This window comes from Perognathus longimembris, chromosome 10, assembly GCF_023159225.1.
Source record: "Perognathus longimembris pacificus isolate PPM17 chromosome 10, ASM2315922v1, whole genome shotgun sequence".
Lineage (NCBI taxonomy): Eukaryota > Metazoa > Chordata > Mammalia > Rodentia > Heteromyidae > Perognathus > Perognathus longimembris.
In genome coordinates, this window is record NC_063170.1 from 21,639,962 (window position 1) to 21,665,003 (window position 25,042).

General features: G+C 48.1%; 2 protein-coding genes and 1 long non-coding RNA gene across 6 annotated transcripts in view; 2 read left to right on the forward strand and 1 right to left on the reverse strand.

Moving 5' to 3' along the window:
* LOC125358441 (carboxylesterase 1D-like) overlaps nt 1-6,394 on the forward strand; it is a 46,086-nt gene extending 39,692 nt beyond the window's left edge. For all 4 annotated transcript variants that reach the window (XM_048355565.1, XM_048355568.1, XM_048355567.1 and 1 more), the window contains 5 exons: nt 1,348-1,425; nt 1,973-2,120; nt 4,575-4,706; nt 5,670-5,742; nt 6,037-6,394. In XM_048355565.1, coding sequence (XP_048211522.1) covers nt 1,348-1,425; nt 1,973-2,120; nt 4,575-4,706; nt 5,670-5,742; nt 6,037-6,220 — 615 coding nt within the window. In that variant the 3' untranslated portion in view covers nt 6,221-6,394. The remainder of the gene's footprint in view (nt 1-1,347; nt 1,426-1,972; nt 2,121-4,574; nt 4,707-5,669; nt 5,743-6,036) is intronic.
* A 170-nt stretch (nt 6,395-6,564) lies between these two features.
* On the forward strand, nt 6,565-9,398 carry LOC125358443. The gene is made up of 2 exons (XR_007212305.1): nt 6,565-6,892; nt 8,728-9,398. It is a non-coding gene; the product is annotated as an uncharacterized LOC125358443 (long non-coding RNA).
* A 9,998-nt stretch (nt 9,399-19,396) lies between these two features.
* The window catches only part of Slc6a2 (solute carrier family 6 member 2), a 37,277-nt gene continuing 31,631 nt past the window's right edge, over nt 19,397-25,042 (reverse strand). Inside the window, exons 11-14 of the mRNA XM_048355564.1 lie at nt 23,712-23,812; nt 23,044-23,211; nt 21,473-21,544; nt 19,397-19,661 (exon numbers count right to left, since the gene is read on the reverse strand). Of these exons, the coding sequence (XP_048211521.1) occupies nt 19,638-19,661; nt 21,473-21,544; nt 23,044-23,211; nt 23,712-23,812 (365 nt within the window). The 3' untranslated portion in view covers nt 19,397-19,637. The remainder of the gene's footprint in view (nt 19,662-21,472; nt 21,545-23,043; nt 23,212-23,711; nt 23,813-25,042) is intronic.

Here is a 25,042-nt window from a genome sequence, read left to right on the forward strand (position 1 = left end):
AGCTTGAATACAGTGTTTGTATGCTGTCTTGTTAGCATTTTTTTTTTCTCAAAGCTAGTGTCCTGCTATTTGAGCTACAGCTCCACTTCTGGCTATTGTTGATGGTTGATTGGAGAGAAGAGTCTTACAGACTTTCTTTACTGGGCTGGCTTCATACTGCAATAATGAGATCTCAGCTTCCTGAGTAGCTAAGATTACAGGCTTTAGCAATAAGCACCTGGCAGGAGTTGCTTCTGTGTGACTTAAACTGGCTTCTCAAAATCATAGAAATGCTTTTGTATCTTCATGAATAAATAAGTAAAGTAGTAGGGTCAGTTATATTCAATACTATAAGTAGAATTTGGAAAATATCTAGTCAAGGTACAGACTAACAGCTGGGATAAGATTCAAGGCAAGATCAACTTTGGGAGGCCCTGTAAGGGGAGGGCTGAGTCCATGTCTCTGGTTACTGAATTTAAGAGTATACAGACACACACCCACACACACAGACATGTGTACACACAAACATGCACACACATACACATACACATGCACATGTGGACACACACATATACCTGTAGAGGAAGCAGATTTCTCTCTCTTCATGATGAGATATAGAGGTGTAATTGATGTTCATTGATGTTAGGCCATTATGTTCTGCAGGAAGTAAACAGAAATAAAGACTCATCTCCTCAAATGTTTATATTTCAAACAGGTTTAAGAAGTTATAGGAAAAGTTTTCCCTGAAATATTGAGAAAAGAGTTTGGGGTAAAGAGCACTCGATAGTTGCCAGTTTTTTATGTAGCTGGTCCACGAGATGATTGTGTGTCTGCTTGTCACCGGGTTTGCTCCTTCAGGTATGGAGCTCCTCCAGCAGGCATTTGAGGGGCTGGAGTCACCCTAGGACATAGCCCCATGCTGCTGGAGCCACGGTCATTTGGGTCAGGTCTCAGTCAGAAATTTGAAGGCATCACTGTGTGCTGGGGGCTGTGCAGTTCTCAATTCATGACTTCAGACTTCGGCAAAGGAATGATTCTCTTGGTCACGTGGGTCTGTGGTATGCCTGGTGTCCTGTATTCTTGGGCTTCTGGCTTCTAGACTTTGATGAGTGTTCCTAAGGATTCCTCTGATGCTGACTGATGATTATGCCCTCTGCAAATACAAGGTCTGAGGTGTTCTCTTTCCACCCCTACAGTTTCTATATGTCAATCCATTTGTTTCACTGGTTTTTATTAAATTAGGGAAAGATGCATGCCCATAGAGAACCAACAGAGAAATGTCAACCGATAGTGCTTTGTGCATTGACCTGCTTGAGTCTTCTTTATCAATTCTTCATGATTTACAAATGTAAATCCATTTTTTAACAGCTTATGGACTATCCACTGGAAGGCAAAATGGACCAGGAGAAGGCCTCATCACTGCTGTGGCAATCTTACCCTGTGCTGGTAAGATTGGAAAGATTCATAGAATTGGTTGAGAAACCATGAGGGGTGGGTGGTTGCCTCAAACCACAAAATAAATCATGGCAAGAGAAGGATAATTCTAGGATCTGAGGGTTCGTCCTCATTTCTCTGCCTTTTCTAGCTTATCAGCAGAGTAAGATTAAACCACACATTGCTTGTCAATGGAAAAATGCAGTGACTCAAAGACATGTGGGAATAGGTATATCTGGAAAGCTGGCCAGCTCAAGAAGGGGTACCAAAAGCCTACCTAAGGAGTAGAGGGGAGCTGATCACCTGGGTAGCACCAGGGAAGTTACAAATTTTGAAAGCCTGCCTTTACTACACCTGGGTAGATATGACCTGCATGTCATTGCATTTCCTGTGTCCTGTAAATCTAATGAAAATGCACTCACTAGAAAAAATCATATCTTCTTTCCCTAAGAATAATTATGCCCGGGAAAGTAGTAATAGTTAAATTACTATTATATAAAAGATTCTTAACTTTCTGTGGAAGCTTCATTGCTCAGGTCACTATCTTGATATCTTTTAGGAACTTTCTAAAGATCTGATTTCTGCAGCCATTGAGAAGTATTTGGGAGGAACAGATGATCCTGCCAAAATGAAAGATCTACTACTGGACTTGATAGCAGATGTGATGTTTGGAGTTCCAGCTGTGATGATATCTCGGAGCCACAGAGGTGATCACAGGGCTTATATAGAAGGATGAGTTCTTCCCAGTTCAGTGTGTGACCCACCCACTGACTGCCATAGACTCTTGTGAAAACAGCTGAGGGTCCAGCCTCCAGTGCTGATTCCCTATGGCCTGGGGAGAGGGCTCTCCTGTTTTGTTCTGCTGCTAGAAACCTCTGAGGAAAGGTTCCAAGGGCAGGTTGTTAGTGTGGAAGGTGATCCAGAAAAACAATTAGAGATGCAGGCCGATCACTGATACATCACCAAACACGTGTCCACTGTGGATGGCTGGAGCTGGGAGCTCTGGAAAAACATCTCGGGGGGTTCCTATCTGAGATGCAGGGAGCTGGGTAGTGATCCACCAATGCACATTAGTTGAAGCCTGTCCCAAGGGATGGTTAATTCCACTGTGTTTTGATCTTCTGCAGACATGGACAGAATAGTTGCTAGTGGTCAGAAAACTCATCCTGGACAAAGATACAGCACAGCACTAGGTTCCATTACAATATGATTGAAAGGCAGAAGCTAGGCGAAACCTTTATCCAAGTTCTGCTTGAGCCTGAAGCATCTTCACTTTTAGTGGAATTCAATCACTTGGCTTATAAGTGCAATGATAAAGGCAGTATAAGGCAATTAAATAACTTACTTCTGGTACTCTTGTTGGGATGACGTATATTAAAGTTGGTGAAGGGGCATAGGAAGCATGGAGAACACAGGAGCTCACTAATTAAGACGTATCGTGTGCATAATGAGCAGGTTAAAATGAGACATCTTATGCAATGTGTTCATGCACAACGGGCTCCCGTCTTTGTGTGTCTGGAGCCATCATCTCTGTTTCCAGTATCTGTGAGGTCTGTAACTGCACAACTGGCTTTCATGGGGTCCCAGTCTCTGGGGTCAGCATCTACTGGGCCTGCATCTATGAGGCCTTTGCTTATGCCACTCACATGCCCACCAGTGAAGCCTGCGCTTCCTATGCTGCCTGCATCTATGTCACTAGTGCTAAGGGGTCTATGCTGGCCAGCCTCTGTGGAGCACTTCCATAGAGCCTGGGGTTGAGATATAATGATTTAAAATAATGATAAAATAGTGTATTAAGCTTAGTCTATAGCTGGGTACTAGTGGATTATGCCTGTAATCTTAGTTACTCAGCAGGCTGAGATGAGAGGATCACTGTTTAAAGCTAGCCCTGGCTGGAAAGTCTCTGAGACTTTTATCTCCAGTTAACTACCAAAGGCTGGAAATGGAGCCTGTGGCTCAAAGAGGTAGAGCACTAGCCTTGAGCACAAGAGCTTAGAAACAGGGCTCTGGTCTTGAATTCAAGCTCCAGGAGTGGTGGGTACACCCCACGACCCCAGTACACAATTATTCAATTATGCTAATTGTATACAAATTTTATACAATTATACAAATGATACAATTTTGTGATCATAAAAAGCATAGATGATAAAATACAGAAGAAGCTTTGACTGGGTGGTGAGGTTATTCTTGTGACTTTTCTCCCCTCTGGGTGTTTCAATTTTCCTACTCTGCCCAATGGGGATGAACTTCACACTGCCTCCTGCAGTCTCTCTTAGAGTGTCTGCCTGGGTATCATGATCACTGCAGGTGTTGAGCTCCCCAGGCTGGGAGATTCCTAGTGGACCCAGAAGGTCAAGAGGTGGAACTCACTGATCCTATCAACAGGAAAGGGGGTGTCTTGGAGCTTGGATAGTAGGGCTCTGGTGATGAGAGGAAGGCAGAGAAGAGGAAAACAGGCAGAGGATGTCAGGTCCACCCTCCTCTTGTCCCTTCTCCTTTGTCTCTCACCTTGACCCCTCAAGGCCTTAAGCTCCTTAGGCCAAGCAGGAAGCAGGCTATGTGAGCTGACTGAATATGCACCTTGAATGGTATGATTTTTGCTGTTGCTGTTCTTGTGGTTGCTTCATCTCTGATTGCATATGTATGTAGATATATAGTTTTTCAGATAAGCAGCTTGGAATTGCTTCTCCCATTAATGGATGAGGAAGCACTAGAAATGTGTAAACTATGCTGGCTCTGGAAGTGGCTCTGTGGGTCAAAGGGGTAGAGTGTTAGCCTTGAGCAAAAGAGCTCAGGGATAGCGTTAAAGCTTTGAGTTCAAGCCCCATGACCCACACAAAACCCAAAAGACTTTCTAAGTATGCTGAATAGAAACTCCCTATTAGTTCATAGATATTCCTCAACTAAATAAGTGCTAGTATTTTGTGAATGAGATCCTCTGAGCATTAATATATTTTTTAATTTGTCATTTAATATACTTTTTTTTCCAAAGTTCATTACATTTTTCTTGGCTCTGTACCCCTGAGACTCACTGAGCCTTCTTGAAACAGCTTCTTCCTGTACAGGAGGTAACCAGGCCTGTCCTAAGGTTCTGGAGAGCTTGATGCCAGCCAGAGCTGTGTCTGGTAACAAAAACTGTGCATGAATTCATGTCTTCTCAGATGCTGGAGCCCCCACCTACATGTACGAGTTTCAGAATCGCCCAAACTTCTCATCAGATATGAGACCCAAGACGGTGGTAGCAGACCATGGGGATGAGCTGTTCTCAGTGTTTGGGGCTCCATTTTTTAAAGGTAATGGCCTTTGCTGGCTATTTTCTTGGAGATGGGAGGCCTGGATTATAGACTTAGTTGGAAGCAAGGTTTATCCTATTTCCCTGTCTTTGTTTTCTGATTCCATATGATAAAAATGAGCTACTGTGTAGTCCTCATCCTTTTTTAAACTTTAACATACAAATGAGTTAGGATGTAGGTTCAAGTGCCCCTAGACATGATCACTTTTGCATTTTGACCTGTGAAATCGGTAGACAGGTAGTAGGTAACATGCAGGGTTTGCTTCAATGCAGAATATCACTGCTTGATTTCCCACTCACAAGGGACCACCAGAAAAGGAGGGGTGGAGGGAGGGAGAGGTGGAAACTATGTTAACCATGAGTTGAGTACCATATTAGTTCATTCCTCTGTCCATAGATCAAATACATATCTCATATTTTCTTCCAACTCATTTAATAATATGATATTTGAAGACCACTTTGCAAATGTCTTTACCACCTTAGCTTCAAGCAGTTACATGTGGCTTACAAGCTTCCTCCTGGCTGTTTGTGACACACCAGGACCTCTGGGCACTGCCCAGATGGATGAGTTCATATCACCTTTGTAATTCTGATATTTTGCAGACGCTGTGATGCTGCTAATATGTGATAGAATCTGAGAAAAGACTTGGGATAGAATAATTCTGAAAGGAGAGGAAACACTGGGGTGGGCATAGAAGTCCTGAGAGGGGCGGAGCAGGGAGGTGAGTGAGGAAGTTGCAGGCAGACAGCTCAAGATGGACTGTGTGCCCAAAGCAAAGTTCTAGATGAGCCATTCTCAACCTAACCAGGGAACCCGGATCATCTCATCATGCAGGTGTTGACCTAGTAGGAGAAGGCTAAGGACACAGTCTCTGTCTTTCTAGCAAGCAGCCATGTGCTGCTGATGCTGCTGTCCCATGAACCACACCTCGAGTAGCACACTGTCTTTCCTTCTTCCCCACAGAGCGGGCCACAGAAGAGGAGATCAACCTCAGTAAGATGGTGATGAAGTTCTGGGCCAACTTTGCTCGAACTGGGTGAGTCTGATGGCCAAGGTGGGGTTGAGAGTAGGCTAAGTGTTATGGGAATTCTTGATGGAAAGGGTGGTTCCTCAGGTTGACACGATTCAACTCCTGACCCTGGGTGCAAACACAGCCACATGACAGTGATACCTCTTGAAAAATAAACAGTGTCCTGGTAGACAGAGAGAGCTCTGTTTGTGGAGGTACACAGGATTCTGAAAAGAGATGTCAGGGAACCCTTTAAAATGTCACAAGAATGTTGGGACCATGTGGAAGCTTTGTGGGATATCTTTCTGATTCTGTTCTCAGGAACCCCAATGGGAAGGGGCTGCCCCACTGGCCAGAGTTTGACCGGAAGGAAGGTTACCTGCAGATTGGTACTTCCACCCAGGCAGCCCAGGGGCTGAAAGACAAGGAAGTGGCTTTCTGGACCCAGCTCAGAACCAGGGAGGCAGCAAAGAGGCCACACCATGGAGATCACACCGAGCTGTGAACAGGAGGCCCAGTCCTCCTGAGGAGACTGGAACAGCCAATGCAGGCACCTTCGATGGAAGAGGCGTCTTACTGTGGAGGCTGAGAGTTGTTGGTGGGGGTGGGCAACGGCCAGGAAAGCAGAATATTTGTATGTCTGACCTTAGTTATTTAAATAAATGTTCCTTTTGGAGATGAAGTCACTGTCTGTGTCACAGACTTGAGACAAGCACAATCTCCTCAGAGAGAGAATGAATAGAATAGAGCATCATGGATGAAGGGGAGGAACCATGAAGAGAATAGAGAATCATGGGATTAAGGGAAGTAACCAAGAGAACAGAGTGTCATGGGATGAAGGGAGAGAATCATGAGGAGGACAGAGCATCATTTTAAAAAGGGAAAGAACCATAAAAGGAATAGAGCATCATGGGATGAAGGGAAGGAAGGAAGAAGAGAATAGTGCATCATGGGATGAAGGGAAGGCTTAGTGAGTCAGCATCCACTGATATCTGAACAGGACAACTACATTGCCATTGCAAGGCAGGTAGCATGTGATGACTGGCTCATCTTCCCCTTCCAGGTTGATGATGCCATTGTCTGCGTTCACAGATTGACTCTAAGAAATTTCAGCTGTGATAAAAGCTATGCGAGGGCTACTAAGAGCATACACGATCCCTGGAACCAGACTTGATGGGTCAGTGTGATTGTGGTTGGCTCTTTTCCCCAGATGGCTTCCAGGTGCTCATGGGTGCTCATGAGCCTGGAGAAAACCCATCTCCTGGTTGCAGACACTAAGCACCAAACAAGAACCTTTTCACAATGGCTCAGAATCCACAACTGTTAGAGAAAGAACAGCAAATCGTGTCTCCCTCAGGCCTGGGCTCCAGAGGTGGTCAGGCTGCCATTATCAATGGGGCGGCAAACTACTGGTGGAGCCCACCTCTGTATGACCAGGGGTGGTGGGGTCATAGTCTATTGTGGTCGTCACCCATGCCATCCACATCTAGAGGGCTCCCTTCTTTGTGTGTCTGGAACCACCATCTCTGTTTCCAGCATCTGTGAGGTCTGTAACTGCACAACTGGCTTTCATGGGGTCCCAGTCTCTGGGGTCAGCTTCTACTGGGCCTGCATCTATGAGGCCTTTGCTTATGCCACTCACATCCATGCTGCCCACCAGTGAAGCCTGCGCTTCCTATGCTGCCTACATCTATGCCACTAGTGCTAAGGGGTCTATGCTGGTCAGCCTCTGTGGAGCACTTCCATACGGCCTGCATCTGTTGGGCCTGTCTATGCTGCTGCATCTATATGGCTGGCTTCTGTGAGGCCAGGGTCGATGCAGCCATGGTCAGTGGGGTTGTGCCTATGTGGCTAGCATTTGCAGAGCAACGTCATTGTGGCTGATGTCAGCTGGGTCCTCTTCTATGTGGTTGGGGTCTGTGAAGCCCCCATCTATAGTAGTGGGGTCAGTGAAGTCAAGTCTATTCAGCAAGGGTCTTTGGTGCCTGTGACCATGTAGCTGGCTTCTGTAGAACCTTGTTGATGTTGCCAGAGTGTGGGAGACTATAGGGTTTCGGTCTTTGGGGCCATATGTATTCTGCTGCCATCGTCGGAGGCTATGTCTGAGCAGCTGGGGTTTGTGGGGCCTGGGTCTATGTGGCCAGCCTCGATGGAGCTGGTCAGTGGGGATTACATCTGTTTGGCCAATATTAGTGGGGTTTCATCTAGTCTGGGTTTGCCCACCCTCAACCCAAGATTAGGGCCTGAGCCAAGGTTTGAATGCAGTAATTTGGGGGGGGGAAATGATCCCAGAAAGCCCTAAGAATGGTCTGGAGAGACAAGGAGGGGGATTGGCCAATGCAGGTATATGGATCAGCTTTTTATCTGAGGACCTACACCAGCCCCCTCGAAGAGACCTGCAGGAGTGACATAAACCAAGTCCAGACTGTTCCTCCAGTGGAATGGAGAGTGGTACCAGAATTCCTTGCTCTGCGGTTGTTCAGTGGTCCCTCCCTCCATGAAGACACCCGAGGCGGAGGTGTGCTCATGGAGGGAGCAGTATGTGAACGCAGTGAGCATAGAGTGAGGCAGCTGCTCCTTTCCCTGTACAATGACACTGCCAAACCCATATTCCATCCAGGCAAGACAGCCACGGGAGGCCGAGGGGCTCTGGACGTTCTGCCAACGGACAGTTCTCTTGACAAATGATGACACATTTAGCTTTGCCAGGTGGTGGCAAATCTGGTGGCAAACCAAGTGGTGATGGCCTAAACTTGACCCTCACCTAAACCAAGGTGTGATCTCAAGGTAGGAAAGGAAAGGAAAATTCTCAAATGAGTGGAGGTAAAAAAATACAGGAATACCTACACATGCTGAAAGAAATGGTTAGATGAGAGGTTTCCCTCCTGGCTGTTCATTGTAGCCACCTGAGTGTTTTCTAATTCCTGTGGGTCAGGGAGGAACCTGTGCACGAGAATTACTTTTTAAAAAAAGGAGGGGAAATGCTATCTTTTTTTTTTTTAACCGTCCCAGGCTGAGGTTATGTCAGCTAGGACAACCAGTGAAGATTTCACACTGAAGATGTTATGATGCCCCTGGACCTGTATAACATACAGCCTGTACAATGGTATGGAAAATATTTATATTGGATCCTCATGGGCTTTTCATTTCTAGGAGCTAGGAAATACCCTCCTTTTCTTGGCTTAGACCATCTTCTTACAGAAGGAGATAGAGTGTGGCAGGAGCATGGAAGGGGAGTGGTCAGTATTTCCTCTGACAGCCCTTGGAGAAGAGGATGGTTATTTGTGTTAGGCTGATCCCCAGGGGGAGGGATGACCTCTCTAAGGTCACACAGCAGGTGGAATTGAGCAGATGCTCTGCTTCCAGATCCTGGTGGCTGAAGCCCTCAATGTGGTCCTCTGCGCCCTTGTGGTAATCTATATATTGGTACCCGGAGTAAGAATGGAGGTACATGTGCTATGTCCAGAGAGTCTCCTGTTATATTTGGAGCTCCTTGTCATGGGAGCGAAGGTCAGATTTGTTTTCATGGTCTGCAAGCAAGTACTTGGCAATAGAGGTAGACAGACTGACAAATCACCAGCCAGATGGACTTCCAAAAAGTAGACATCACCCTGTTGATCATTTGTGATCTGTTGTTATATATAACTCTAGAACAATTAATGATAACAGTAACTGAAAGTGAATGGATGTTTATTGTGTGCTTTCATTATAGTATACTTTTAACATTAATTGAGATAATCACAGCAAGCTGTGATGCAAACACTTGGTATCATCACCCTGAAACCAACACAAGACCCAAGTAAAGTCAGCTAGTGACCAACAGGACAAGCAACTGAATTTTCAGTGCAAAATAAAAATGTGGGCACTGGTGGGTCACACCTGTAATTCTAGCTACTCAGGTGCTGAGGTCTGAGGATGGATGTTTGATGTCAGCTCAGGCAGGAGAATCCATGAGTCTTATCTCCACTAAATTACCCAAAAAGCTGGAAGTAGAGCTGTGGTTCAAGTGGTAGAGTGCTAGAGAAAGCTCAAGGGCAGCACCCAGGCCCTGAGTTCAAGCCCCAGGACAGGCACACACACACACACACACACACACACACACACACACACACACACACACACACACACACACAAATGAGACCTTTAAGACAGTGACAGTAAAACACTGAGACAACCATGCAATCCTGAACAGGGCCCAGTGACCACGTAGGTCCCCAGACCCTGATGTTGGCCCTGATAACAGAGATGGGATTTGAGTTTTAGGATCCCCTATATAGAGCCTGAGTTCTTGGGAGCAAGGCAGTTTTGTCTTCTTACCTAAAACCCTTACCTGTGTCTGTACTGGTCTCATTTTCAGGGGCAGATGCTGACCCAGAGTATTGATTTGGTTGACAGTGCTCTGCTGCCCTCTGGTGGCAGTTGTCTTCATAGCCACACCTGCTTCAGGGACAGTGCCAGGATCCCAACAATTTCCCAAATTAGGGAATTTTTGCCTGTGCTGATACATCAGGGGCAGTGTTGACTGTTTAGTTACTCTTTCAGTATCGAAATGCCTAATCATGCAGAGGCCAGGTGGGTGGGTGGGCTCCAAATGTTATTCCTCCTTCAAACTGATATTAAATGCCTCCCAATGGCCTTCCTACTCCAGGTAGAACTGATCCCTAGTACCTCTGAAGCAATCTGGAAACTCTTCCTAGTGACTTTCCTTTGTGCTACACATTGATTGATCCTGAATAAGGAAAAGCCAACTCTGTTCTTCTCTGTACTCATACCCAGGTTAGTAGCTCACCCCTGACACCAGCTTTTTTGTTGTTGTTGTTGTTTTGTTTTGTTTTGTTTTGTTTTTTGTTCTTTGCAGACACCTGTTTCAGGACCTACAGCTGAATTCAGTTCTGCCAGGAGTACTGAGATGTCATGTCCGACCCTATAGGTTAAGGTTAAGTTTCAGCTCCCCGCCCCCCCCCCCCACTCGCCCATGACTGTTCCCATGTCAGGAGTTCTAGGTACAGCCTTCCAACCTCTATGTGTTCAGTAACCTAGAAACTCTAAGTTCAATCTCTTAGGATTTTTACAGGTATGATTGATTAAATCACTATCCACTGTTGATTAACTTGTCCTCCAACCCTTTCTCCCCACCTTGAGGGCCAGGAGCCAGGTTGAAAGTCCTAACCATCTAATCATAGAATTGGTCCCTTTGGCCACATGCCCCTACTCTGAGGCTATCCAATAGCCTACCCCACCAGTCAATGAACAATCTCATTAGCATATTCCCTCAGAGAATCCAGAGGATGTAGGATCTGTATGCCAGAAAAGGAGTGGAAGATAAATTAAAATATAGGTCTTAGTATGTCACAGTCTAGCCCTCTGTGTCATAAGGAATGAGTGACATCTTGAGAGGCAGATAAGAATGATCCAGCTTTGGAAAGATAAGGAGAGACGCAGAGGTGAGGCTCACATGGGTGGTGTGTGTTTGGGCACTGCAGCATAGGGGTATCTGGAGAAGAGGTGGGATGAGAAGTAGACTTACTTTGAAGGCAATGGGAACCACTACAGGCTTCAAATGAGCCTGCAGTCGGCCACTAATAAATGTTTCCTTATCAGAATGTGGTCTGTCTCCCCCTGAGACTGAGGGTTTCTCCGGGATAGGGCCGTTTGCAACTTCCTAGTACATATGAAGACTGGGATTCTTATTAACAAGTGAGTGTATGTGTGAATGAATGAGGGAATGAATGGGCGAATTAATCCTTCCAAGATGTAACAGTAGAAAACCAAGTGATGTTTGCATCAAAAAGAGCTTTTCACTATCCTGGCTTGGGACAATTCAAATCAGCTCTGAGAAGGATGCAGAGAATAATGATTCTTAGACTTCTGGGCTTCCTTCAGCTTCTTCTTAATTCAGAAGTGTGTGCTCGCGCCACCTGGTGGCCAAAGGGCTGTAGCCCATCTCAAGGGCTCCCTCTGCTGCCCAGCTGCTCTGCCAGCCCAGGAGAGGAGAGAGTGGAGAGGGGAGGGGGCCAGGGGGGAAGGAGAGAAGAGGTGAGGAGGGAGGGGGAGAGGTGAGGCAGGGAGAGAGGAGCAGGAGAACTCTACTGGGCAGTACATCCACCCACCAGCTCAGAGGCACCTCTGTGAATGGCATACCAAGGGGTGTCTGTCCTTCTGACAGATACTTAAAAACTACTTTTGCTAAAAAAAACTCGGACGTCTTACCTAGGCCCACAAATTAACTAATTAGTGGGAGAAAAGCTTTGCCACTTATCTCTAGAGTTTGTTATCTGCCTTTTCTCTGAGCTGGTCTTCTCCCTTCTGCACCTTGGAATCTGGGACAGACAGGCCTGATGGTAAACACCATTAGGAGAGCAGCAACTACGGCCAAGGAAAACCATCAGCAGAGCCTCAAAGGGCAGATCTCCTTCCCCATGAGGACTATCCCCTACCACGATGGTGGTGGAGCAGAAGGAATCCTTTCGTGAGAACCAGGTGGCTCCTGCCAAGCCATGGCAGTGATAATGACTTTCTTTCTTTCTTTCTTTTTCTCTTTTGGCCAGTCCTGGGGATTGGACTCAGGGCCTGAGCACTGTCTCTGGCTGCTTTTTGCTCAAGGCTAGCACTCTACCACTTGAGCCACAGCGCCACTTCTGGCTATTTTCTATATATGTGGTGCTGGGGAATTGAACCCAGGGCTTCATGTATACGAGGCAAGCACTCTTGCCACTAGGCCATATTCCCAGCCCCATGATGTCCTTGGAACCCCTGGCAGAACCAGAATCCAGATAATAATCCACCTGGCCACTCTGACTGACACTACTTAACTATATACCCCGCACTCCCTACCCTGAATCTTCCTCGATTTAAACCCAAAAGTCAGCTCAAGATCCCAAAGGAGCTCTGAAGTCCTTACATCGCCTCTTCTCATGATGTTGCCTGTGCTGTGGGAGTTAAATCTCCTTTCTCTGGCCTTCATTAGGTTTCATCTCCTGATGTGGCATATTGGGGTGAGTAGCCAGACATGACATGCAGAACCCCTAAGTGTGGGGCCTGAAGCATAGAACTCTGGTTCCCTCTGAAAGCCCCAGAGGCTTGCAGAAGTCTTTATCATGTCCTACAGGACCACAGCGCTTCCCACAGGCTCCCTCTTGTTCGGAGCAGATGATGGTGGCCCACACTTGAAGGGCTGCAAAGAGCCCAGCTCACCGCTCTTCCCTGTCTACAAACTTGTACACATAGAGCTTGGCATGCTTCCAGGATCTGGCCAATGGGATGTAATCAGACATCCAGGCGGGATCCCATGAGAGCTACACATTTTTCCAGGGCCCGAAGAGAGAGATGTGAGTGGCTTCTGACCTTTGCCTTTTCTCTTCCTTCCTGCCTCGAGTCAGACCTGTGCAGGTGGATGAAGTCACCTACAAGGGGAGGAAAGCCAGTGTCTAATGGCCTCGCCCAAGGTGCTGATGTTCCCACAGCTTCTCTGGAGGCCCATGGCTTGTGTGCCCCGAATATGCCCCCCACTCTCCCAATTGTGCTTTTAAATGAAGGCTGAAGTGTTGACTCCCACACTATCTTCCCAGGTGCACACAGATGCCAGGCAAGCCACTGACGATATGCGCAGACTGCCCGACACAGGCCGGGCAATCAGACCTGAGCCTGGGTGTAAATCTTCCACTGTGGGCCTGGCCTGTAAGGCTCTGCAGCCGAGCTGTGAGGCCAGGAAAGGGTTAAGGGGTTGGACGACTAAAAACTGTATCCTGTGAAGGTCAAACCAACCGTCTATGCAAGACAGATGTAGAGCTGTTTGAGCATTAAAAAGCTCGAGACCTTAGATAGGGCAGTACTTAACCTATTCTCTGCCCACACCTGCAGTCACCCCTATGCTAAATTCATGTAACCCCTCTCTCCTTGCTCAGACCCTATAAAACCCTTGACTCCAACCCAGCCCCCCTGAAACAATCTCCAAAGCGACAGGAAGGTCTGTGTCCCTTGCTGGCAATAAACAGACCTAGCCTGTAGAGATGGAGTCCGGCCTATTTCCTTCCTTCCTCCTCCATTTCCCTCAAAAAAGCAACATTTCCATTCCAACTCCAAAACTCAAGGAAGGAGCTGGGATTCAAACCCAAGTCAAATCTCAGCCTACTTTCATACACTAGCTCTGAAGCTTGCCTCTGAGTGTCCCAGAGAAAAACCAGAGAGGGACTTTAGAGTCTCAATTCATGGTAAATTGTCCAGCATGACTAGTGAAGCAGAGAAACTGGTCTCAAGTGGGCACCAGGGGTCTAAGCCTTTCCCATGGCCTTGCCTCTGGATTCAGGCTTTCTGGGTCACCCTATTCAGGACTATGTGACAAGAAAACTTCCCGGCCCCTGCGTGAAGCCTCTACTAGACGAGCACATTGTGTAGCCTTGCTTCCTTCCCTACAGGTCTGGAGCCTATGTCAGAACTTATGCGATCCTGAATCCCTTTTATTTTGCCAGAGAGTTCAAATTTTGGGAACATTCAAAGCCCAAAAGCCCAGTAGGTGCCCACAGTAAAGTGGTTTTTTTTTCTTAAAAAATATTTTTATTTTCTTTTTTGCCAATACCAGGATGGATTTGATGTGTCATGCTCACTGGACTTGCTCGTTTGAGTAGGACTCTACCACATGAGTCACGTCTCCAGTCTAACTTTTCACTGATTATTTGAACAACAGACTTTTCTCTCGAGTTGGTTTCTAATTGTAATGGTCAGGATCTCAGCTTCCGGAATGGCTAGGATTTCAGGCCCGCACCGCCAGTGCCAGCTCTGCAGGGAGCTGGGCGACAGACTAAGTTTCTTTAGCTTAGAGCACAGGGTAGGAGCCTGGGTCACCCTGGAACAGCCCTGTTCCCCAAGGCCCAACCTCTGTCCGCCTCCCACCGCCACCCACTGTGCCAGGAGTGCCATCAGCAGACAGAGGAGGAGGGCGTGGAACATGTCTGCCTTTGCCCACTGGGATGCAGGCCTGAACCCTGACTCTGTGCTGACATGAAATGTGACAATGCCTCTCTCCCATGCCAGCCCAGCTCTGGTTAGAGGGGCTAAAGCATGTCTTGCCCCACAGTCCTAGGCCTGTCTATGTCAGGCTGGGCTTATGAGTAACCCCCACCCCCCAGCCCCCAGAAACTCCAAACAGATGCATTCTGCAGCCTCCCTCTTCCCCCCATGGATGCCGAGTCCCCTCTACCACATGCCCAGGAGACACTGCTGCCCTGCGCTTGCACAGAAAGCGGTCGCCCAGACTTCTGGCCCTTGATCCTCCCAGTCCTGGGGGCCAGAAGTCTGAATTGCTGCTTGACAATGCCTCCTCTAGACTGGGGTCTTCATCTGTGTCCGACTGGAATGAAGGGGAAGTTCATGTGACTTCACCATTTCCTCCCCACCCCCACCCCAGAAGACAATCCCCAGCTCCAAGGGCCTGCGTGAGAATGTACCTGCTTCCCGGAAAAGCTCACATACGCGCTCCAAGCGCATCCATCCCAGGCCGACCGGAAGCGCCGGTTCCCCCCCCCCCCCCCCCCCAACGCCAAACCCAGAAATAAGAAGGAAACGGAAACAAAACCAGGTAGATAAACTTCTGATTTGGTACCTGGTTTTTATTTAAATAAAAACGGCTTAATGGCAGAGCACATTCCCATAATGCCCTAAGTCCTAGCCCATCCTCGGGAGAGGGAGAGGGAGGGGGAGGGGGGCAAGGGGAGGGTGGAGAGAGAGAGAGAGAGAGAGAGAGAGAGAGAGAGAGAGAGAGAGAGAGAGAGAGATAGAGAGATTTATCATTCTCAGAGCTAAAATTGCAGATTTAAATTGCCCCAGCCTCCTGATATACTTCCATGGGTTTAAAAAGAATTTACTTAGAGCCAGTCATCAGTAATCATAGCTACTCAGGAGGCTAAGATCTAGAGGATCATGGTTCAAAGCCAGCCTGTGCAACAAGGTTCATGGGACATCATCTCCAATGAAACAGCAAAATGTTGGGCTGGAGGTGTGGTAGAGGACCTGCTTAGCCAGCTAGCAAAGTGAGTGCAAGTCCCTGAGTTCAAACCCCAATACTGCCAACAAGAAATTATTTGTGTCCAAGGTGGGTTACTGTGACAGAGTTCTTTTCCCGTTGGAGGATAGCTGTGGGCAAACCAGAACACCTTCCACTCACAGCTTCTACTTCCACGTCAGAAAGCACTTGGAACTCCACACACGGGACACGGCACAGGAAACAGCTTTTATTATTCTGTACACTTTTTTTTTTTTCCATGAAGAAAACAACCTTTTAACTCAGTCCAAACCAGACACAGACTGACGGGACACCGCTGCTGCCGGGACTAGGAGAGGACACACTGAAGCAGTTCTAGGGAAGCAGCTGAGGGCTGAGAGGGCGGCTGCGCATGGGGGTGAGGGCCGGGCACAGGGCTGAGGGCCGGGCACAGGGCTGGCAGTGCCTCACTACTCCTGGGCTGAGCCCTGTACCCAGGGATGGCTGAGTACTGCCCTCCTGTCTCTCAAAACCAAAGACTGCCTTGCTCCTCCTTCCAAAGACCCAATGCCGCAGACACTGAGAGAGTTTACTACTGAGGGTCTAGAAAAATCAAATTTCTAGAGACCAAAAATCTGATCTTCCTAAGCTCAACCAATCAATGGTCAGAAGATGATTCTGGAAAGTCACACCGCCTTGGAATGCATTTTCTTCATGGGGCATGTTCCATCACATTAGCATTGTCATGCTGACATGTATAATATATAATTTTTAAATCTGGAGGGGACACTCTGATGATTGGATTGAACTCCTAATTTTACAGACAAAGCCTTGTGAGGCGGACAGGCATAAGCCACCATCTCCCCAGCCCCAGGCTGCCCAGCTACTCGGCTCCTGCCATGAACCCTGTCTGTTCCTCTTGCAAAGTAAATAAACCTACCGAGAGAGTTCAGTGGGATTCTTTGTTTGTTTGTTTGGTTTTTTTTTTTTTTTACTATGAAATGACTTCTTTGGTAACAAGGTTCCAATCTCCTGTCTCCCAGGCGGGAGGATAGTAGGGCAGGAGACTGGCTCCGCCTGGGTGGACACCTGGGTGGACGCTCCCTCCCTCTGAGATGTAAGGCAGTTCAGAGATTTTTTATTCAGCAGGATACTGGGCAAGAAGTGGTAGCTCCTCTCCTCCTGGTCTTATTTGCATCTCATTGGAATAAAGACTTTCCTGGTCTTATTGGCATCTCATTAGAATGAAGACTAACAGGTAGATGTTAAGTCACTAGGCCTCGAGTCCATGAGATGGTCTCCAAACAGATGGCTGACATTTCACAGACAGAAAATAACAGTCCTTTTAAAGCTTGGGGAAAGATGGAAAGCATCAAGTGTCATCATAAACAGTACACAGGAGTACCCTGGTCCTGGGTGACCTCTGCTACATAAAAAATAATAATAATAAGATCACAAAAAGAAGCATTACTATTACTTAGGGAGAACACATAATCCCTCTGCATTGGTTGTGGGTGGGAAGGTGAGTCCGGGAGGTCGTCCCTCCCAGTCACGAGAACTTCCTAGGGCTTTCTGGGTGCCCCCCACCCTCCTGGGGGGCCGGGGCAAGGAGCCGGAGCTGCCGCACACCAGCCTCGGGAGCCAGCTTCATCGTGGGGCAGCACCGTGGCACAGAGGTGGGGTTGCTCATTTCACATCCAGCCCTGGCGGGTGCGGGCAGAGAGGCAGCAGGCTCCCTGGGATCCAGCCCCTGCCTCTCTGTAGGGTTCTCAGGTCAAACAGAGGTGAGTTCATGAGAGAAAGGAGGGCGGTTCAACGTGTAGCTCCCTGGAGCCCACTAGGTGCGGATGCCTGCTGGCCCTGCCTCTTCCTTTCTCCCGGCTGCTCTTCTGCTAAGCAATGCTCTCTTCTCCCCGCCAAATGGATTCTCAAGTGTTTGATTTGTAACAACAGACCTGGGCAGGCAGGTGACTTCATGGTGCCAGGGGCATTTCTGAGGGCTCAAAAATGAGAGGCGGGAAGAGGATGGAGGATCAAACTCCATCCCTCAGGAGATGGGACTGAGCAAGGGCATCCGGAATGCTGGGCCTTGGTTACTAGGGAAGCGGGGAGTAAGAGCCAGTCCTCCAGCCCACAGGCATGTGGAGTGCAATGGATATGACGGGCTGGGGCGGGGGGGGGGGAGAAGATGAAAAGGAGGGGGGGAGGAAGGAGGGGGACCAGGAAGCACCTAGCAAGTGGAAATTACCACTCACGCCTGGGAGACTGAAGTTGCTACTGGAGCCTAGACCCAACCTGACTGTCATTCCTCTGTGACACCATCTTACCTTCCACCTGCCTGCTGGGCTGTCTTGGGCTCTGAGCTAGCCATGTGATATGGGAAGATTAAAAGCCCTCTGCTTTTCCTGTTTTCTGTAGAGTAGTGCAAGGACCCGGATTCAGCAGGAAGTTTCTGTCCCCAACTGCCACCACCTCTTCTCCCAGCATTGTCTCCCTGTGTCTCCCTCCACTCCTCATGAGTAGCCCCTCCCTCCTTCCCTTCCTTCCTTCCTTCCTTCCTTCCTTCCTTCCTTCCTTCCTTCCTTCCTTCCTTCCTTCCTTCCTTCCTTCCTCCCTCCCTCCCTCCCTCCCTCCCTCCCTCCCTCCCTCCCTCCCTCCCTCCCTCCCATACAGAAACATTGTGGGAGAAACACTGCTGAAAATTCTAGATTTCCAGAGACTGAAAATATAAACAGAAATCTCAACTTACCAAACTACAAACCCTTTCTCCTGGAACTAAAGCTGGCACTGGAATGTGAATTTGGATCAGAAGTGCCCCCACACATTCCTTCCACTCACCACCTTGTCTCCTCCCTCTAGCACATTCTCCCCTCAACCCGTGGGACTGGGTTGGAACATGGTTGGTCTCACTTTGCCCTCAGGGCACCATGTTGAGTTCATGAAATAGGACAGGGTGACCACCCAGGGCCAAGTCCCTGTCACTCAGGACCACCATGTGTGCTGGGGGTCTCTGGGGGAGATTGCGGGTGTCCATGAACAACAAAGAATCAAGCTGGACTATGGGGCTGCCTATAGCCGGCAGGACTTTATTGGCTCCCTGCCTCAATTCCCAGGAAGATCTCATCCACACTCCTGACAGATCCAAGATGAGAGTGTGGCACTGGCAGACATCACTGCTCACCAGACTCCACCGCCCGCCTGACCTACACGCTGCCTCTGTGGAAGTTTCTCACCAGGCTCACCATCACTCCCTTGACAGCCACTGCTCATGATGACCAAAAGCCGAAGCCAGGGGAATGTTCTAGAACATACCAAACAAATAGACAACTAGAAACCTGACCAGGAGAGTTTCTGCTCAAGGTTTCCTGGAGCAATCCGTACACTTCATTTATAGGGATAGATAAACCCCAAACTCATATACAGAGGGCACAAGGTACTGACTGGCTGGTTATCTAAGAGAGGGAGAACTTAGGAACAGGACGGCACAGCTGGGGGTTTGTTGGGGCTTGGGGTCTGACCAAAAGCCTGTCCCCTCTCAGATTTGGGGAGCCGAGGATTTCTTCTGTGACCCCAAAGAACAAGGGAATGTCTGTAGAAGATTCTGTCAAAGCCAGAGCCCTCAGCCAGGGCAGGCTCCAGCATCTGAAACAACCCCTCCCCCCCCCCACACACACACAGGGCTGGTGGTCCGTTTCCTCCTCTCCCTCAGGCTTCCTGGTCCTCCAGGCTCACAGCCCCCAGGCCGGGCAACAGAAGACGGAACAAAACCAGAGTCACAAGATCATTGGTTACTGGCAAAAGGAAGGGTGGGGAGGGTGGCTTCCAGGATGGAAATCCCATGACAGTGTCCAGGTGGGAGCGACGCCGATGCCTTTAACCTGGATGTTGGCATGGTGGATTGCTCCTCCTCCTCTCCTCCTCCTCCTCCTCTTCCTTTGGGCCGGGTTCAGATGGCTAGCCAGTGCTGCAGCTGCAGAGAACAATGGCCAAGGCGTTGAGACGGGCCAGAGGCAGCAAGGAGAGAAGAAGCAAGGAGGAGACAAGAAACAGCAGCATCACTTGTTTCCATAACATGGAGTTCATTTCACTTAGCATCATCTTATGTGTTCCTAAGGGTATAGCTATTGGGCCTTGTGATGCTCTGCTATGGCTTGCCTAAATCTGTACTAATTATTCCCAATAAGGGAGGCCATAGAGTCCATGTTTCTTTGGGTCTGGCTCACTTCACTTAGTATAACTTTTTCCAAGTCCTTAAGTGATATATCACAGTTGTAACTACTTTCAAGGTCCTATGTGTATGTGTAGTTTCTATTATTGATGATGTTCTTGTATCACCTTCCTATGTTGTACCTACACTATCTCTGTAATCTTATCTGAGTATATTGGAAACCGTGTTTACTGGTATTGGAAGTAGGAAATTCAAAGGGAATACCAAATTTGAGAGACACAGGGTAAAAAAAGAGAAACAACTACAAAAGCAATACTTGCAAAACTGTTTGGTGTAAGTGAACTGAACACCTGGGTGGGGAGGGAAAGGGGGGAGGGAGGGGGCATGAGGGACAAGGCAACAAACAGTACAAGAAATGTATCCAATGCCCAACGTATGATACTGTAACCTCTATGTACATCAGTTTGATAATAAAAATTTGAGAAAAAAAATTAACTCAAAATGAGTACTTGTAAAATGGTGTGATCTAAATAAATTTATTGGAGATTTTCAATAAAAAAAAAAAAGAAACAGCAGCATCTCCTCCCAGAAGAATGTGGCCGGTTCTCTATTTACCATCCAGGAGGCCCAGGAACTACAAAGGAGACTTTCTGAAAGAGGGGATCCCCTTCTCATCCCCAGGCCTTGACTTTTATTTATTTATTTACTTACTTGTTTGTTTTATGTCCATCCTGGGTCCTGAACTCCAGGCCTGGGCACTGTCCCTAAGCTTTTGTGTTCAAGACTAGCACCCTACCACTTGAGCCACACCTCTGCTGCTGGCTTTTTTTTTTTTTTTTTTTGGCCAGTCCTGGGCCTTGGACTCAGGGCCTGAGCATTGTCCCTGGCTTCTTCCCGCTCAAGGCTAGCACTCTGCCACTTGAGCCACAGCGCCGCTTCTGGCCATTTTCTGTATATGTGGTGCTGGGGAATCGAACCTAGGGCCTTGTGTATCCAAGGCAGGCACTCTTGCCACTAGGCTATATCCCCAGCCCTAAATAGTTTTTTGTTTTTGTTTTTTGGCCAGTCCTGGGGCTTGGACTCAGGGCCTGAGCACTGTCCCTGGCTTCTTCTTGCTCAAGGCTAGCACTCTGCCACTTGAGCCACAGCGCCCCTTCTGGCCATTTTGTGTATATGTGGTGCTGGGGAATCGAACCCAGGGCCTCATGTATATGAGGCAAGCACTCTTGCCACTAGGCCATATCCCCAGCTTTTTTTTTTTTTTTGGTAGTTTATTGGAGAGTAAAGTCTCAGATTTTCCTGCCCAGGCTGGCCTTTAGCCATAATCCTCAGCTCCCAGCCCCCCAAGTAGCTAGGATTACAAGTGTGAGCCACCAGCGCCCAGAAAACATTCATATTTTTAAAGGAAAAGAATTGGACTTGGCCCAGGGACATTTTACTAATGGAAAAGACATTCTCAACCTAGGATCATGGCAACTCATAAAGGCAGAAGAGCATTGTAGGAACTGGAGTAGAGGGACGGGGGGGGGGGGGGGGGCTGGTTAGGGAACATGAAGGACCAGAGAGGGCAAGCCCCTCCCCAAGCCCAACCCCAGGATCCAGGCCACACTGACCTGGAACTGCCGGATGTCCCTCTGGGCCACCAGGTGGTGCTCGTTCTCTGGAGTGATGCCATAGGCCAGTCTCTGCGAGAATGGAGGAGAGAAACCCACTGTGGCTCAGGGACACCTTGCAAGTGGCCCCACTGACATCTCCTATTTGGCCAGTCCTCTTTAGAGCCACCTGGAAGCTCTAGAAGACACCGCACTGTTGTTTAGGGAGCAGTTCACTTGACTCATTTGTCCCACAGATGTTTATCACACCAGGTAAATCCTCAGACTCAGCACTGAAGGAGGCCCATGATGTGAGATGTGTGGGAGCCGGCAGGGCGCTGTAAGGCACTGGTACCGAGCGAATACATCCGGGTGTTGCTAGTGAAGGAAGTGCTGGGGCGGAAGTGGACAGCCGATCCTAGGATCAGGAGGCCTCCTGCGGGGTGGCTGCAGGCAGGGGCTCCCATGGCTGACCACCAAGGCTGTGAGCAGCCTTCCCACTCTCCTGAGGTGAGGAACGCTCCTACCCAGAGTGAGCTCAATGAACACCAGCTCCCTGTCCAGGCCACAGGAATGGGAGAAGGCTACAGACACAGGGCGACGGGGATTCTCTGCCCTACATGTCCATGAGGGTCACTTCCCCACATTCTCATTCTGTCCATCTGTCTCCTCTTACAACTGTGGTCCATATGGGCAGGGCTGATACGACAGCCCGGCACATGATAGGTGCTCAGTAAATGCCCACCAAGAGCTCGGAGAAAGCACTAAAATATTTGTTTTACTAAATAAAGATACAGGAAAGACATACCATCATTTGCTTATAAAAGAGTGTTTCATCAACTGAATAACAAAAATGGCATACTTTTAGAATAAGGGGGAGCCATTTCCCATATGTGTGTGTTCATATATGTATGCATGTGCATATATGTAGATATGCATGCTTACATACATGTTCATTGTGTATGTCAATGTATGACTATAGGTTATATAGGTATATGTGCATATGCATATGTTTATATGTATTCATGTATACGTGCATATGTACATGCATGTATGTTTGCACACATATTTGTGTGTATGCCTGCGTATAATTTGTAAATGTGAAAAGAAGAACACACATTTTAGAAAGCCCCAGTGTAGGATGAGCAGATGATTTCGAGCAGGAATCTGTCAGGCCAGGGTGCCCAGATCACAGTGGTTTAGACAGGCAGAGATGGGACATCTGCGGTTGTGGCTGGTGTTAGAAGGGGGCTCAGGAATGAACCCAGGTAGATGGTCTGTCTAATCAAGCTCAGGGCTCAGGGGCTGAGCCATCTGAGCCACATGGACGATGGTAGGAACAGCAGTGATAACGGCAGGGTAGCGAGTGCTAAGTGCTTCCTACCAGGTGGCACTGTGCTATAAATTGTCTTCATTTTTTTTCCTTTCAAGATACCTAGCATGACCCAGGTCACAGATGTACAAGTTGAGGCTCCAAGGACCCACTGTGGCCAGTGGGTGGGTCTCTCTGACCCTCATGTGTTTCTCTCTAACCTTCTGAACAACCACATGCTCCCTCCCACCCCACCTCCCGTGCCTGCCCCGCAGCTCACCTCCCAGAAGGAGCCCCGTATGCTGAGGAACTTGTAGACTGCGTAGACGGGCACCAGGACCATGGAGGACAGCGCGATGCCCCACCCCACCCAGTTGGCCCAGGGTGGGAAGACGTACTCATCGTAGGTGAGGGGCTTGAAGTTGATGATGCTCACCACCACCACAAACTGGGAGGGAGAAAGATGGGGTGAGGGGAGAGGAAAGGGGGATGGGGAGGGGAGGGACAGGAAGGAAGAGAGAGAAGAGACAAGAAGAGAGGAGGGAGAAATAAATGAGAGATGGGAGATGCCAAGCCAAGAAATGGAGTGTAGGGATGGGGTGGATGATAAGAGAGGAGGAGAAAGGAGACACAGAACAAAACAGAAAGCATTCAAGAAGCAAGTGATAAGCACAAAGGAAGAAAAAGCAAATGGGGGCCGGAAGAGAAGAGATGGAAGAGCAAGATGGCTTTGGAGCCAGCGCAACAGTGCTCCCTTCAGGGACTTTAACCCATTAAAATGAAGCAATCTGGTTTCAACAGGCTGAGCCACCGGAGACTTTCCCCCCACCCCCACATGTCTAGGGTTCTTAGATGCCAGGACCCCTCCCTTAAGAAGCAAATAGATCCACTACACACAGCCCCCCAATTTCCCCAACCCCTCGGGGCTCCCAACCACATAGTACGTACCAAGAGAAAGGCGGGGCTGACGAACTTCCAGCACAGTCTCCAGTAGAGGCCTGGCTTAAACCCCATCATCTGCTGGATGTCATTGCTGAATCTGTCCACACCTGCACACACAGGCCAGCCTGCCCACAGGGTCCTGCACCGCAGGCCTGGGCATCCCACACCACCCCCCATGTCTGGTCCCACTGGACAGCAGGAAGAGACTACAGGACACTAACTTCCCCGGACTTTGGAGATCTGGGGTCGGGCACTAACACAAAACAAGGAAAGGACCACTGGGACAGTGCTCCTGGACAGAAGCCACTCCAATTTGTTCATAGATAAAAATAAAGTCATCCAGGTGCTGGTGGCGAATGCCAGCCCCGGCAGGAAAGTCCCCTTGAGACTCTCATCTCCACTTAACCACCAGAAAACCAGAAGTGGTGCTGTGGCTCAAAATGGTAGAATACTGGCCATGGGCAAAAAAGCTTAGTGATAGCACCCAGGCGCTGAGTTCAAGGCTCGTAATGGACAAAGAATAAATAAAAAAATAAAATAAAGGAAAACATAGAGTCTGTGTTTCTTTGGGCCTGGCTCACTTCACTTAGTATGATTTTTTTTCCAAGTCTTTCCATTTCCTTACAAATGGGGAAATGTCATTCTTTCTAAGAGAAGCATAGAATTTCATTGTGAATATGTACCATAATTTCTTGATCCATGGTTTCCCTCACTGGTAATGATTAGTACACATCTAGGAGAGTCCCAGCAGATGATCACAATAGCTCAATAGCTATGTACATATGATCACATAAGATGATGCTAAGCAAAATGAACTCCAAGATATAGAAACAAGCTGTTTATCGTTGTTGTTATTTTTAATGTACTATGTAAAATTATTTCTTTTTTCTTTTGTTTATCTTCCCTATTGTTTAGCCCCTGTTGTCACTGTATTTGATTTTTACTACCCTGAGTATTAGGGAAGGGAAGGGGAACATCAAAATGGTGAAACAAAGGGTAAAAGTCAAACCAGTGCAATAGCAATACTAACAAGACAATATGTTGTAAACCAACTGTACAACTCTGCAGGGGTTGGTGTTGGGGAGGAGGGAAGGTAGGAGAAATGTGAGGAAGGAGGTAACAAGTTTGACAAGAAATGTACTCACTATCTTACATATGTAACTGTAACCCCTCTGTACATCACCTTGACAATAAAAATAAACTAAAATAAGCCAGGGTTCACAGAGGTGAAGACACCTATGTCTTCTTCACAAAGTATCAACACAGGTGTCTATGTGGTCCTATACCTGAGTCTGCAGTTGCTTCCAGAAAGATCAAGACTGACATTTCCATATCAT